Source organism: Coloeus monedula, assembly GCF_965178545.1.
Source record: "Coloeus monedula genome assembly, chromosome: 2".
Taxonomy (NCBI): Eukaryota; Metazoa; Chordata; class Aves; order Passeriformes; family Corvidae; genus Coloeus; species Coloeus monedula.
Genome location: NC_138782.1, coordinates 88,004,463 through 88,021,258, shown reverse-complemented (window position 1 = coordinate 88,021,258; position 16,796 = coordinate 88,004,463). Strand labels below are relative to the sequence as shown.

At 40.3% G+C, this 16,796-nt stretch overlaps 1 protein-coding gene across 4 annotated transcripts in view; it reads left to right on the top strand.

The window, feature by feature from the left end:
- The first annotated feature begins 2,419 nt into the window (after nucleotides 1–2,419).
- The window catches only part of SENP6 (SUMO specific peptidase 6), a 70,940-nt gene continuing 56,563 nt past the window's right edge, over nucleotides 2,420–16,796 (top strand). For all 4 annotated transcript variants that reach the window (XM_082276845.1, XM_082276844.1, XM_082276843.1 and 1 more), the window contains exon 1: nucleotides 2,420–2,615. Coding sequence is in view for 2 of the 4 variants with exons in the window: in XM_082276843.1 (XP_082132969.1) it covers nucleotides 2,567–2,615 (49 nt within the window). In the remaining 2 variants the exon portion in view is untranslated. The remainder of the gene's footprint in view (nucleotides 2,616–16,796) is intronic.

Sequence of the window (16,796 nt, the reverse complement as noted above, 5' to 3'; positions counted from 1 at the left end):
AGAGCTGTGCCAACAGAGCTGTGCACAGGCAAGTGTTTGTAAATTCTGGATCTTACACTGTGGCCTGTGATTGTCGACTACCTACAGTGGGACTGGTCAACTTCAAGAGGATGCTAAAGGCCAGGAAGCAATGATCTGATGTATGTCATCCCTGGGCTCTTATTCTGCAAACATAATTAAATTTTTCCTTCAGAAGAGAAAGAAAACTCAGTAAATTCTCTATGATTTCCCTCAGCAGGAAGGAGAATACCAATTTTCTCTTTCTCATTGTTCATTCTGTTACTTATACGTGAGGAAAATCCTCTGGTTCCAAGCAAAGTTAAGAGGATTTGAAAAGATTTTATAGGAGTGCTCTCAGTATTGCATTCCCTCACAAATACTTTTCAAATGAAAAAACAAACCACTGTAAGGCTGGGAATAGACTACTAATAAAAGTTTAATTAGTAAGAGTTTTGACTACATTCTACCCTCTTGCATCCTTAAAGAGCTTCAAAATAAAGGAAAAAAGAACAGTGCAATGTGATGTAATTTTGGGCAGCTCTTTTCCATAAAAAAGTGTATCTTAAATTATCAACCAAAAAGTCTAAAATCAATCATGCATCTAGATTGATAGTGTATTTCCTTATCATTTCTACTTTAAAAGGATATTTAAATCCATACTGCACCTCAGTTCACTAAAACTCTGAAGCTGTATTTGATACCTTGATCAGTAAGTCTACTACTGTGCACCAAACATTTATTCAAATAATTCATAATCGTAACTCCTAATCCTTAGTTTTTAAAAAATTGCGTAGAATTGCATAGACCTGGATCAGTCTAGTCTCAACTGTCAATAAGAATTTCTTTTTGTGGAGTAATGCTGTAACCTTGGCAGTAAACCCTCGAACTGGACAATGTCCTTCTGAGATACGATAGGGTATTTTTGAAAATTAGATCCTAAATTTCATTGGTTGTTTTTTTTTTTTTTTCTTTTTTTTAACTATTAGGTTTCTATTGAACATATGATTTTCTGGCTTCTCTGTAATTAGCTGGGACCGATTCCTCCTAATCGTTTCTTGTTAATGTCATTACTAATGAAACAAGGATAGTTTGTGATCTCTCTTTCAGGAAGCCTTTTTTTTCCTAAGGAGATTTTGAAGACTGAGATTCGTAGGTTTGCCAGCACTGTTCGAGCTTTTGGGATTCTAATTGCTTGCTAGCTCTGGTGTTGTGACGCAGCACTTGGGGAGCGTTCTGACACCTCCTGTGGTCTTCCGGACCGCCTTTTGCCTCTCGATTGCACAAAAAGTGAGCACTCTTAAAAGTATTTTGAACACACTTGGCTTATGAATATGGTTGGTATCAACACAGTACATTCGGGAAGAAAAATAACAAATTTAGAAGACTTAAAGGAAAACAATTTTCTTCTTTCTAGCCTTTAATCTTCATATGCACTAGGCGCTTTAAATTACCTAATTTAGGACTTCAGTCTACAAACTCTTCAGTTCCAGCATTTTTGGAAGCTCACTTTTCAGGCATTAGTAATGTTAGGAGCTAGGTACCTTAGACATTAAAATTCCCCAATTCTGCAGTAAAGTGGAGGGAAGGGGAAGTCAGCAGAATCCCAGATTGAAGAACCTGATGAAGAAAGGAGTATTTGGTTTTCCCTAGTTGTACACTATCATAAACTATCTTACAGTTTTTAAAGGATGCATGTGTTTTGTATTTCTGCTACATGGGAAAGCTTTTTAAAACGTAAAACCTTACAGGCTGAAAGTCGTATGTACCTGAGGCCATGACTTGCAATTTCACTTTAGTTGGCTTGGCAACGCTGAACGTTTTGCAAAATCCAACTTTTGGATTTAAATATGCCGTGATCAGGCCACAGAAGATTTTAAGATTTGATAGGAATCTTTGATCCTTCCGAAGACCTTTTCCCCCGAGCTTGAGCGAGGTGAGAGGCGCGGGCCTCAGCACTCCGCAATGGACTCCCGCACTCCTCTAACTTCATTCATCTTATCCGAGCCACCTCCTCGTCTCCCAAAAGCTGCTGCCTCCAGGCTGATCGAGGAGGGAGCGGGAGAGCCCGAGGTATTGCGGGGCGCAGCGCTGCTGCGGCCATTTTATCGTCCCGGGGCCGGGGAAGCCGGCGGCCCCCGCGGCGGGAGAGCCGCAGGTCCGGGCAGGAAAGCGCCGTTCCCGGAGGAAGGGGCGGCCGCGCGGCGCGCTCCGTCCCCTCGCCCTCCCCGCGTTCTCGGCGGCGCGTGCGGCGAAGTCCGGCCAGGCCCGCCTGCCCCAACGGGCGCCAACAGCGGCCACCGCGCCGGGCCCGGCTGCAGCCGCTCGGGGGTGCCGGCGGCGGGCGCGCTGAGGGAGGAGCGGGCGCGCTGCCGCCGCTTCCTCCTGCGCGGGGGCCGGAAGGCAGCGCGGCCCGGCAGCGGCAGAGGGCCGGGCCTCGGCGGTAGTGCCGCCGTTGCGGGTCAGCCATCCAGCCTTCCGCAGTGGGGGCGGGCAGGCCGGGGGAAGGGCCGGGCCCCGCCGCCGCGCTGGGCGATGGAGTGAGGGAGCGCTGCGCGGCAGCGGGAAGATGGCCGGTGGCGGCGGCGGCGGCTGCAGAGACAGCTTGTTTCTGGAAGGTGCGTGCATGGCTGTGCCGGGGAAATGTGGCCCCTGAGCTGCGTTTCCCTTCTGGCGACCAGTAAAGGGACACGGCACAAACCGGGGAATGGGGGAGGCGGGCGTGTGAGTTCATATGGGGGTGGGGGTAATGGGTCCCCTTTGGGTGCGACGACAATGAGAGGTGGTTTCGTGGTGGGGGAAGGGTGGGTGCCGTGGTTAGGTCTGGTGAAAAGAGACCTGCTTTTGAGGGAGGGCTTAAGTGAGGGCGATTTAGATCTTTTTTTTTTTTTTTTTCTCCCCACCTTCTTTCTTTCTTTTACTGTTCCGAGGGGTTGGGAGTGCGGTGTTTCTTTCCTTTGTCGGGGCAGCGCCGAGAGCAGCCCGGGCTTGGTGCAGCGGCAGGACTCAGTCGTGGCCCGGCGCGCCGTGGGCTGGGGGCGCCGGGCAGGGTTAGCGCTGGGTGAGAGGGGAGGCCAGGGCTGCATTGCCCTGCCCTCAGTCCGCTCCCAGGCTCCGGCCTAGCCCGTATTCTTTGGCCCCACCATAAAATGACTCTTCGCCTGCTCCTAAAAGGCTCCTTTAAAGGTTTGGGACTGAGTTTAATTTTGGGAGGGGGATAATGCTTATAATTGTGATACGAAGGTGATGATGAATCTTATTACCAGCGTTTGAAAAAAACCTTTTGTGTTTATAAAGCCCTGACTTTTTTTTTTTTTTTTTTCTAATATGGGTTTGGTGTTTTGAGGTGGTTTTTTTTTTCACTATAAAGCTCTTAATTATAATGGAAAAAGCCTCCTGAAATTGGAATATTTTTAAACTGTTGAGCCTTTACAGTTTCATTGATACGTCAAAAAATGTACTACTGTAATCTTGCAAAATTGCTATAAGCATATGTCCTGATGGTATAGGCCAGCAGCCTGCTAAATTCTGCCAAATTACCATGATGATAACAAAGAAAAATTAATGAAATTATGTACTCATAAGCAGAGTTTTTCAAGTCAGGGATAAGTTTGGCATTGGAGATTTGCAGTGCCTGTATTGCACAGAACGTAAGCTCTTGCAGATTTTGTCTTGCTGCAGGATGTTGGATATTGGGTTTTTATTACTAGATGTTCTGGAATAGATGTACTGTGCGAACAAAATACTGCTTGTTGTTTTGAATAATTAATCTGGAATTCTGATGTTCAGAAACTCTGCTTAATAACAGCTGTCATGTTACCTCCCTTATACCTTTAAAGGATTTGGTGATGAAATGCAGACACTCCCATTTTTTTCCTGAATTCTCCACAGCCTAAGTGAGTTTTGTGTGGACAGCTAAAAGTGTCAAGGTGATGACTAGTCACTGTCTTCTGTGTCCACCATGAGTGCTTACTGGCTGGACAGGTGGCTAAGAAAAGATGGATTTTATATGCAATATCCACACTTTTTTTGCTTACAAATTCTCTTTCCAACAGCAGGAGCAACATAACACTGGATAGCATCTCCATTTGAAGCTTCAGTGTTCCACGATGGGTGAACTGAGTTATCAGCTGGTTTTGTATTTCCCCGTTGTTTGGGGACATGTTCATTTTAGGACTGATGATGTGGTAGAAACCCTAAGAATATGCAGCCACGTGTGAAGAAAATCTAGTGTAGATGGTGGTTACAAAAATTTATGGGGGTGACCCAAGTCCAAATGGGACAGTCATACTGGGGCAGATTTAGTAAGAGCTGGTAAAATCTGTACTGATTTGAAGCAAAGGGGAAAGGCTTTCATATGTTATTTGATAGGTACTTACTAGAGATGTTTATAGAAAAAAGTACAGGTATAGAATATCTATAAATACATACATACATAATTGAGGTTTTTTGTAATCTGGAAAGGTAGCATATTGTATCAACCTAATATGTTAGAACCACTGTTATCCAAAGACTAGACAAGCACAAGAATGCCAGATTTGTGAAACAAGTATAATGGGGAAAAAAAAGGGGATGAAAGTGTGTAGAGTAGGAAATATGGCAACTTCTATTGCTGGATGATGGTTATTAATCCATGAGCCTAGAGCTGTATTTATAATTCTCTGAGAGTGTATATTTTGTGGAGTCCTTTAAAGGCTGTTAAGCAACAACCAAATATTGTTTACCTGATGTTTCCAGAAGTGTTTTCTTAAAGACTGGCAAAGGGACGGGCCAGGACTCCCTGTCCATCCCTGCCTTGAATGTGCAGAATGGAAGAAGTCTGGGGGAAGTGGATGTTAGATCTATCACCAGTTAAACTCAGTCTAAGGGATACTGTGCTGGTTAAATATGTACTTTCATATGTGTGTGTGTGTGTGTGTGTTTACATACATATACACAGACATTTCTGGTGCTCTCCTGTTTATGTTGACTATCAGTCAGACTTAAGATAAATATAGAGTTAAGTAAAATAAATTGCTTTTCCATATGATAGTTGTTCAGAATTTTGGTTTTGGTTCCACATGTCCAGTGAGATACTGCTTTTCTTTCATTTAGTGTAACAGATGTTGCTGTGAAGAAATGTCTGTCATTCCACTGTAAAAGTGCTTCCTCTTAATATTTTTATTATTCTATTCTGCAGTGAAAACAAAATTATCTTTCTGGAAGGGTGTTCCTTGAATGATTGATTTGTTTCTGAATAATACCATTCTTGAACATAGTGGTTCATACTAGTGCATGTTTTTTGTCCAGTTCTGTATATCTAAAGTGCATAATTTTTTGTTATGTATTGTATAGACTGTTTAATGGAAATGTGAAAAAGATCCCTAGGACTATAATGGACTCTTTAAAGCTACATTTGTTATCATTCTGAAGCAGTGCTAATAGTGATCACATACACGTGGATATACAGGGCCTACATGATTACTTCACTTGCAGTGGCAGGACTGTTAGAAGTATGAAAAGTACTCTATTTTTGTTATTTAATCTAGATGCAAGTGAAATTAGTAAAACTGTTCTGAACTTGCTTTTTTACACTGCTGTTTCAAAGTTATGGGCCAAATATGCAGAAATTCACACTAACAAAGTAATTCTCTTACATGGGAATTCTTTCCTGATGTGGAGGAGGAGAAGTTCAGTGATTAGAGATTTCTGTCTGGAGAAGTTCCTGTGTTTCTTAATTGATAGTCACACTTAAAATATAAAAAATTACAGGCAAATTCATTTGGATTTAAAGTAGGAGGCATGTTAAGCATGTGGGAATGGACAGTACTGTTGATCATTACCCTGGAGAAAAATTGTGGGAACTCTTGTTTTCTGCCTCCTTCACTATTACTGAGTTGCAAGGAAATTGTATTCCTCTTTTCCAACGCAAAATTTAACGTTTACCTATGTTTATGCAGTAGATAATAGGTAAACTTTAAAATATTTTCCAGAAGAAGGGAGAAATGTATTATTTTTTCCTATTTTCTTATGTCAGCCTCCTGTTGATTACAGTAGTGATACTGGGAACCAGTATTGAATTTTCGTTTTGAGGATCTCCTTTCTAAGGAATGTTGCCAGTCCCTAGCTTCAGAGTTGTTGAGGTATTTCAGTGCAGTCCTGACAGGAATTTGCTCGATTTTCATTCCTATTTCTTGGCTACAGGTTTCCTAATAACAATAGAGAAAACTATCTGAACTACCTGTTAGCAGCAGCAGTATAAACTTCACAGTTGTCTGCCAGAGGACTCCAGAAGACTGCTTTGTTCTTTCAGTTCACATGTAAAGAATTGTCTTCACTAAAGCAGGAGTTGTAGACTTAAATATTTTCTTCAAGGTAGCTGAGATTCTGGGGTGGTACAGAAACATACAGCTTTTGTGTATTAGTTTAGAGTTAACAGATTTACCTTTTGAAGTGGTGGTCAGCCTCTCCACTCTTTTTTTGTTTCTGTTTTTAATCATACTGAGAAATCTCTGACTGGAGTAATACAAATTAGGGGGGTAGAGTGGAGTTTATATGCAGGTAGAACACCTGAGTGTTCTCTACCTGCCAGACTTTTCTACCTGCAAGACTATTATCTTTATTTTTCTCTTAACAGTGAAATTTAATTATTAATTGTTGTAGTTGTCTCTAATCAGTCTCTGGTGCTTTGTTTGTGATCTAATGGAGATTACGATTAGCTTGAAAATGTGGGGAAGAGTTGTTTCAAGTATCATTGATCTTCTGTGTCTATCTGAACTCCTGCTTAATCCTGTTGAATTCTTTGGTTTGTATCTGTCCCATCAATGTCCAGGCAGGTTCTGTTTCTTCTGTTTTTCTTAGGAGTGTTTTTTTATGAGAAAGTGCAAAGTTTGTGACATGGCTTGTTCATATGTCCCAGTCCTTTGATGCAGTCAGAATTTTTTTTCCGGCACTGCACATGTATCTTCTTAGACTTGAAGAATGTCCAGCTGTCCTTTCCAGTGGCTTTGAGAATAGGAAACCTTGTTACTGACTTCAGTAACAGGTTATTTTCTATGAATGAAACTCATTTGTTGAGGACTATTCCTCAACAAAGACAAACTGAAAACATTTCTTACGGTCTTATTTTTTATACATGCCTGACTAACTTGGGTGATGGGTGGCATGAAATATTAAGAAAGACAGGGTGCTTCTTAAAGCATGTAGAAAGATACTAAATATAAACCTAATTTATCTTTTACTGCTCTATAACATGTGTTGCAATATGCTTGGGAGCACATTCTAAGGTAAAAGCCTGTTCTCCAGTCCTCTTTCACATCATCATCTTCTTAATTTTGAGACATAGGATTCTAGGAGCCCAAGCTTGTCCTGAGCTTTCTGAAGTGTAAAGGATCTGAGTGCAATTTTCTTGTTTTCGTTGTGGAGGCATTTGTTATTTGGTAGTTTTTCCTGACCAACTACTACTGTATTAAGTTTTCACAAAGTGGGACATAAAAGCTCCTGGCGTAAGAGTAACTGTCTTGTTTGGAATGCCTCATCCACTATTTTTTAGCACTTGGATTTGGTAGTAAAGCACTACTCTTTCTTCAGAAAAAGTACAGAATTTCTAGTGGTTTTTAGTGGCAAAAAAAAAATTAAATGAGAATGTTCCTAAAAGAGAACACTTACCCTCTTACACTCTTCTTTATGTAAGTATAAATAAAAAAAGTAAAAGTAATAACAAAAGTAGTAACATTAATATGTGGTTTGATAGCAAACATTAAACCAACAGTTAGCAGAAGTCATGCTTGCACAGATATGAGCCTGTTTAGATATTTCAGCCTTTTCCTTCTTGTTTTATGTACGAGGATAAAATAGATTATTTATTTTAATGGTTTCAACAGCAAGTTTGGCTTTTATTACTGTTGTTCCTGGAAGACTGTACATGGATTTTGGTGCGGTATCAGACTTCACCTAGTCTGTAGTTTTAGCTTTGTCTCATATTTGATGTAACTGAGGAGCATCAAGGTGTTTTGTGCTGTAGTAGATATCCTATAATGTGAGACTAACCATCAAATGTGAGACTAACCACCAAACTTGTCACTTTTAAATATTGCTTTATAAGAATATGAAGGTTTTTTGAGTCACCTCATAATTTTGCATCCTTCCATCCCAGTAATAGGATCACCTATTTCCAACCTGCCTGCCATAGGCAGGGACACCTTCCACTAGACCAGATTGTTGAAGGCCCCATCTAATCTGGCCTTGAACACTTCCAGAGCTGGTGCATCTACAACCCCCTTGGGCAACCTGTTCCAGTGCCTCACCGCCCTTAATGTCCTTGGCTGGTGCTTTATTACAAGTCACAAACACGGGTAGCATAACTTCTATTTTTCCAGAACTTAAACCCTTTTATTTGCAGAGGTGTAAAGACCTTACAGGTACAAATATAGAAGTTCTGTGAAACTTGCTCACTCCATTAAGCAGAGAAGTCAAAATTAGTGTCCATGAAGCGAAGGTTTCAGTGTTGCCTGAGCATGATTCAGTTTGCTGCTCACTGGTGTTCCTTCAGTGGCTGAGGAATCAAGGGGTCAGGGCAGTGAGAGGACTTCAGCACAGGACAGCATATGCCTTCATCTGTGTGTTGCCAAGGAAGGAGTGGAAGAGTGTGCAGGATAGGTGCTGCAGGAGGCTGAGAAAACACACAGAAATGGAGCTGTTGCGGTGGAGGATAGTGTAGAGATAACAGGAGCAAATTACGGTTTTGGGGAAAAAGGACAAATGTAATTCTTCTCTTAACTTGGTTATTCTAAAAGGCACTTGCATTGGAGGTGAGGGGAGCACATTTGTTAATTCCTTTCTTTTGGCCCATGTTTTGGCACTTGGTTTCAGTTTGGAGGTTTTTTTAAGGTAGGGATATTTTTTCATAGGTTAAAATCTGTCTAATGCTCTGTACTTACTTTCTATGAAGAAAATTAAAGCATTAGTAAAATATTACTGTTTTTATACATGGTATAGAATTTAATTTGTTGGCAGCTTCATCTTACACATATAATTCTTAAAAGCATTTGTTCTTAACTTCCTGTTTCTGTGTTCAGCAGCCTAGCATACCTAATATTTTCAGGTTAAACTGACCTTAAGCTGTAGTAAAGTCTGTAATTGGTGTCTGAATGTCATGTAAGTGGGTGCAACTCCATTCTGGAAGCAGATCTGCATGTACTCTCCACCACCCTGGAGACTTACCACTTTCTTGCCAGAGAGATTGAACTTGCTCTGTTCTATCTTGCCAGGTTGGCCCTTTGCCAAACCTCTGTTGAATTTGCTCACTGAAGGGTAACTGGTAGATGCAGGACAATGGCTTGGATTGGGGAGAACATACAGCCTCTACATTTGAGAAGAATAGGACATTCCCTCTTTCATCTCTGCCTGGTGATCTGTTAAGTCAGGCTAAGGTGTAATACATAACTTAAACTTCATAATGGGTATTTTAGTGTAAGAGCAGCTTTATTCTACGCAAGGAAACACAATTATTTTAAATAGCAGGTTACCTTCTGCGAAGAACGAGATTATAGTGAAGGCTGGAGACTGAAGGGAATAAATTAACAGGCTGTGGTTATTCTTCCCAGGTTGATCAGCAGGCCTTTAAAAAGTTTTTGTTAACAGACAAGGGCTGTAAGCCCTGCATGAGGCAAGGAAACACTTCTGCGTGTGTGTCCCAGTAATTCCTATAAAAGAAGAATTTGAAAGACTTTGTGGTATCTTTCTCTGATTTATTCTTGAGAGATTATAGATGAAGAGTAGTGATGATTCAGAAACTCTATGTTAAGCCCCCCCTGGCTTTTTGTTTGTTTGTTTTCAGACCATATGAGCTGGAACAAAGTCTCCCTGCTCATATCTCCCTGAGATTCTGTTTGTTTGTTTATTTTTATTGTAAGACTTCCCACAACAATGTTTTAGGAACGAAAAATACCAGTAATATTCTGCTGGTGTGGTAAAACATATTACTATGTGACATGATTAATAATATGTAATCTTAGAAATTTATGTCTACAAGAAACAGCTGCAAAATATTTGTTATTTTTATGAGTGTGTATTTATTCAATGCCATACAGTTGTTTCATTTGTATAAAATTCATTCTGCTGATGTATTTTTATTAATGTCAGGGGATATAATGTTGTATTCCTTTGACATGTCCAATTTTTATGGCTCATTTAGCAAAATATGAATATCCTGCTGATGACAGAATTTAATATGACAGTTTAACAGAAAGATTATTCAAGACCCCATTAGATGAGAATTTGAACTATGCAGTAGACATTAGGTTTCATATTTACAATTGCCTTTGTAATTTCTGAGGCTCACTTCTAGAAACATTTACTGGAGTTTGTTGTAATTTTATTTCTACCAAGGCTTACTGCTTAAGGGACAATTTAGGGATCCTTTACAACTGGGAGTAAACTTTCAAAAGTGGACTTCAGGACTACTCTGGCCCAGGTGATTGCAATTGCATATACCTCTCACTGGGACAGTAAAGCTTCAATGGAGATTTAATAGTTCTGCCATAAGGCAAATATGTTATAGCTGAATCTTTACTTGATAAATACTACAAGAAACTATCTGTCATTGATAAAGTAAAATGTTCTTTATCATGTAGCAAAGCCTATGTTACATGGAAAAGGCGTCACTCATTAGGTGGAAGAAAGAACTTAGAGATCAAGGTAAGCAGGAGTTTCATGTTTGGATGGATGCAGCTGAACCTCATCTCTGGTTGCAGGATGGTCGCTTAACAAGTGTGATATTTTGATTTAGCTGTCTTTTGAGTGCTGTTTCTTGAAAAGTTGTTTTATAACTAGGTTCAATTAGCAAGCTGGCATGTCTTATTAAAAATTAGTCGATTGACAGTACTTCACTTTTGCTGTTTTTATGAGTAATTACTGAGAAAATGTTTGTTTTTCATGGGATGTTTAAGTGATTTTTTAGCTTTTTAAAAAATAAAGCCTGCTTAATGGATGTTCGTATACTGTGACATAGTTAGCAGTTGTCAGTGTTCCTTAAACTCGTTGTTAGGTCTGGGGAGGTTTGGTACTTCCATTGCAAAGACTTCAGTGCTCTTAGTGCAGTCTGTAGTTGCATTATTTCATACTTTGCTGCATTGATGATTGCTAATTGCAAAGGGAGTTAAGCTATATAGTGTATCTAGTCTGAGCAGAAGGCTGTTGCCTATATTTGTGTTGGATTTCTCTGATTTTTTTTTTTTAACAGACATAATGTGCATAGATTTTAACTGGATGTCCATTTGCAGAGTCATAGCAAGACCCTGTGTGTGGGGCCGTGCTGTATGGCCACACAAGGAATTGTGCCAGCAGTTGACAACACACCCAGGCCCACTGCTGGGTGCTGCTCTGAGGGACAGAGCTGCTGCCCCTCCCAGAGACAGCGCTCTCAGCTGTGCTGGAATAAATACTGGCACTTCACTGGCTTCATGGCAAGTTGGCTGAAGGAGCTGAACTGACAGAAAACTAGTCCTCGGGGTGGGGAGAAGTGTTGGTGAAGCTAGTCTGTTACTTTTCAGCCATATCAGAAATGCAGTTCAGCTGACTGCTGCCTTGTATGGGTAGGAAAGCTTGCCAGTGTCTCTAAGAATAGGAGAAAACCCCAGGTATTTAGCCTTTACAGAAAGGCAAATGGAAATATTTTTCTCACCACTTAGTTTAACTAACTCTTTCATCATACTTTCCCTACTCAATTTTTTTCTGAAATGTACTTTTTTCATGTGACCAAATTTTTGAGGTTGTTGATCATTTTCTTTGTATACTTTTTTTGCTGTCCATTTCATGTGAATTTTGAACAATTGACAACATCAAAGAGGTGTCTTGCTTTTTTTTCTGCTTTAATTACATTTAGAGTTTCTTCTTACAGAAGAAACATTTCTTGTGGAAGTGTTCAAGGCCAGGCTGGATGGGGCTCTGAGCAACCTGGTCCAGTGGAAGGTCTCCCCCCTGCTCATGGTGGCAGGGCTGGAACTAGATGATCTTTAAGGTCCCTTCCAACCAAAACCATTCTGAGTATGATTCTTCTGTCCTGCAAATGCAAGTTAAGTTCTTGCAGAGATTGTGGAACCTTTCTGGAGTTTTAATTTCTGTATGTTTTTACAAAGGGGATAGTATCTATCTGACATCATCTATGAAACTTTACAGGATAAATCCAGAAGTATTAAGTAGTATAAGTTCCTTTTTCCTTCTTCCTTTTGGTATGTAGATACAGTGCTTTATTTTAGCCTGGTGTTCCAATTACTGCAGCAAGCGTGGAAACCTTCTCAAAGTGTCAGATGCCTAATTTCCAGGTAGTTTGGCTGGGTTATTAATCTTACTCTGTATGTAACTGCCTTTCAGCACTTTCTTAAAATAGATTGCTGTTGTTTAGTGCTTCTGTATTCTCAGTTGCACAAGCTTAGGTTTTATATGAAGATGGATCCCATGGTGCATAACGAAGTGTGCAAATCACATGCATAATACACTATAAAGTTTCCTGCTGTGTTTTGCTCATCTTCTAAAACTGTTCCAGTGTTCAGAATTTGAGATCATGTGTGATTAACATCACATACTGACTTACCACAGAAATTGTATTCTGGAATTCTTGTTCAACTCTCATCTTCCTTGAAATGGCTTGTGAGCTTTATATTTTTTTTTGGATTTTGAGAGTAAATTGGCAATTCAGAAATTGCTCTTAGCCTAACCTCACCTTTTATTCCCTATTTTAATCTGTAAAATAGGAAGATTTTATATGTTATAAAATCTCTCTTAGACTTACCTTTCCTATAAAAACAAAACTTTCTTCCTAATTTCTGAATTTTTGATATATCTCCAGTCTAGCAATAGAGGTCTTAGGTAAGTAAAGAATTCATGATGCTGGAGATGAAAAAATTACTTTTTTGTTTATTTGTTTCTCCTTTTTTCCCTGTTTATTGTTGGTTCCTGATTTTGATGTTACTCCAATTATTTTACTTGTGTGGAGAGTTTGAGTAGGTGTCAGACTTACTTAGAGAGGGAAAAGAAGAAAAGTGACGGAGCTACTTCTTTTTGGAAGTTTTTGTGATGTGCAGTTGCCTTAGGAGATACTTCGTACCTGTGAATACTCACTGGTTTTACTTTACAGCTGGTTGGAATCATATGGGTTGGAACATCCTGTTCAAGCCAGGCCCAGTTAGAGCAGGTTGCTCAGGGATTTGTCCAGTCTCTATTGCCTCTCAGGTCAATCTGGTCCACTCTTGAGCACACACATGGTATAGAATAAGTTGTGGTTTTAGCAGACTAGCCTGTAGTTCACCAGATCATCCTTGTTGCCCTTCTTGAAGTGCAATGATGTTTTTCCAGTCTTTGGGTACAACTAGCTTAAGTGTTCCTTAATCACATTTTCCTTAACAATGGGTGATACTGCATTCCTTCAGATTCTGCTGATAGAGTTGAGGAACGGTGAAGTCAGAAGACAGAACTTAGCAGTGAAATCTGGGGTGACAAAAAAAAGATCAAGTCCTTAATTTTTTTTTTCCATGTCTTTTGTCCCTAGGTTTCTGTCTCACTGAGCAGAAAATGCCCACAATTTTTTGTAGCATTCCTTTTGCTGCTGATGTAAACAAAGAAGGCCTCTTGAAGTACTTCTGCATTGTTTTCTAATGCTGTCATAAGGGCGGCCTCCTTGGATGGGGTGGATGCCTCTGCAGCTCTGTTGAGAGAATCAGTAGAGAGGGTGAAGAAGGATTAGTTGTCCATTGTGTGGTTATCACTGCTGTCTTACCAGAAGAAGTTTCAAAGGCATCACAGAGAAAAAGTTCAACATACTTAAAAGCTCTGTCCTCTTATCCTCCTCTATTACTCCTTGTTAATACTTAAAAAATGTTAAATTGTTCAGAAAATCATCAAACTTACACAGTTCTGTGTTCTTCAGTCCTGTAATCAGTGCAATATCCTGCAACGTAAGCAGCCCAATGTTCATGCAAGCCCTGAAAAAAACCTAGTAATTTACTGGAATATGCAGGTGATTTCCATCTTTGAAGTGCTGAATTTTCGTAAATGCTTTTGCTTTTCAGGAGCATATAAACACTTTCGTCCAGGAGTGAATACTCTCTATTTATCATTGGTTTTCTGTTGACATCAAGTTCTTGAAAGGGTGTGGGGGTTTTTGTTAGGCAGCTGACAAACTGAATTCCCTTCATGTGCAAAGGAATGTCCGTGCTTAGTATCCATTACATTGGTATCATAGAACTTTGCTACTGAACTCTCTGCTTCACATAGTATCTCAGCTACTATCAGGTTATGATTACTGCTTGTTATTGGAGGTGCTTTGACAGGTTTTTTCGCCTCTGCAGCTAATTTAGGGAGTGGAAAGTTAAAGCATCTTTTAAGCACTAGATCTTTAGATCTATACCTGTAAATGTAGATTAGGCTTCAATTCCATGGAAATTTGTTTGGTATCTGTAGTACTTAAAATAGTTTCAGTTCCTGGATGGACCTTACCTCTGCTGTGCTGTCACAGCTGCACGGGTTAGTGTGGTTGAACAGGAGAAGCAAACTGATGTGGTTGAAAAATAACGTTTCCCCTCCCTTGCTGCTCAAGGGGTTCTTACCTGAATTAGTTTCCTTCCCCAGCTTTTTTGTCAGTGCTGACCAATGCAGGGTGCAGGACAGGAGCGAGAATCTGCAGCTCTTAGGAAGAGTGAGAGGCCTGTAAAACTGTTCATGTAGTGCTGCTTCAGAATGTGAAAATGCAGTCTCACTGTGGTTAAACAGTTGATATAGTAGAGCTGATGGTATCAAAGTTAGAAGATAAAAAGCTGTTTTGCATAGAAGCCGGTCTGGAAGAATAATGAAGCAATGGGGAAAGTAAACGAAAAAATATTTCTGTGTCAGAGTTTTATGAGTACTTGTATCCTCTTAACAATATATCTGATGACTCTAAATGAGCAACAGATTAGAAAGCTTAGAAGCATTCTTTTTCATTTATTTAAATGTGAGTCTGGATGAAGGCAATGATTCTGAGTACATTTAAATTAATTTACATTTTCAGCGTGAACACTGCAGTATCTGATAAGTTGGTTGCAGTTGCAATGTTGTAGTCATTTGTAAGATGAGGCTTGCTCTTTACCAGCAACTGGGGAAAAAGAATGTAAACTTCAGGTCTTCCTGAAAAAGCATCTGGGTCCTGAACCAAACCTTTACTTGATTTAGATTTCATGTTTAGGATGGTTCTTGTACACACAGAAATAGATGACATCTCAGCAGATGAAAGATTTATAGAAGTTTCTATGTGTGCAATAGAGATATTAAGGTCTCTGCTGTTGTATTCCAGGGGATGGTAGGGAGTTATTCTGGCAAACCAGTGATACATATGAAAAAGTTACTTTTCTAGAAAAGTTGATCTTTGTGTGGGCATTAAATGCATCTGGCTTCTTTGGTGAGTTGACTTTATAGAATCATACAACGGTTAGGCATGAAAGTGATCTTAAAGAGCATCTAGTTCCAACCCCCTTTCTGTGGACAGGGGGATACTGTTCACTAGATCAGGTTGCTCAGGGCCCAATCCAGCCTGGCCTTGAACACTTCAGGGGTGGGGCATCCACAGCCTCTCCGGGCAACCTGTTCCAGTGCCTCACCACCCTCCCAGCAAAGTATTTCTTCGTAGTATATCTAATCCAAACCTGCCCTCTTTCAGTTTAAAATCATTGCCCCTTGTCTCATCATTGTCTGTCCGTATAAAAAATCCCTCTCCCTTTTTGTAAGACACTTAAGGTACTGCAAGACTAGTAGAATCTTTCCAAAGCCACCTCTTCATGCTGAACAATCACAGCTCTCTCAGCCTGTCTTCATTGGAGAGGTGCTCTCACCCTCTGATTGTCTTTGTGGTCCTCCTCTGGACGCACTCCAACAGATCCTTGTCTTGTGTTGAGGACCTCAGAGCAGGATGCAGCACTCCAGCTGGGGTCTCGGTAGGGCAGAGTAGAGGAGTGGAGTCAACTCCCTCGACTTGCTAGCCACTCAGCTTTTTATGTAGCCCAGGATACAGTTGGCCTTTTGGGCTACCAGTGAACACTGTTGGCTCATATCCAGCTTTTCATCCATGAGAACACCCAAGTATTCTCCAGAGGGCTTCTCTCAGTGACTTCTCCCAGTCTGTACTCATATCTGGGATCGCCCCAGCTTAGGTTCCAAATTTAAATTTTCGTACAAAATAGTCAGCAGCTTAGCCTGTGTAATGATTACTTGTTATCCCCTTAAAAAACTAAAAAATCCTGTATAGACCCAGATACGAAGTGGCTGTTCAGATGAAGTAACTCAGGTAAACACTCTAGCGAACATGATGGTATACTTCTAGGTTTACATTTTTGTTATGACAAAGAGTGCTGGAGGGTGTGAAAATTGATCCAGAGTTGAGTGAGCAGAACTGGGATACTAAGACATTTTCCATGGGTGACTGCACTGATCAGTAGCAGTGGACAAACTGTCCAATACAGAAATGCTTAATTAGAAAAAGGACTACAGAAAATACTAAGAAACTTTTTGAAATGGAAAGGAAAGATGCAGCTCTAATGTAAAATACTTGTAGCCAGTTTGGGAGTTATTTAAAGATACCATATAGGAGGCATGCTGCTTGTTTAAGTAGATTTCAAAAGGACCCCCAAATGCTGGCCTGGCTAAACAGCAGGGTAAGGTATAATATCTGAAATAAAACATCATAGTTCTTGAATCTGATCTTTTATCTGAATAATAAACCAGAGAATAATACAAAAGCTGGTGGATTTAACGTGTAGTTATAATGAGGTGGGGAAAAATTGTTTAGTAACTCC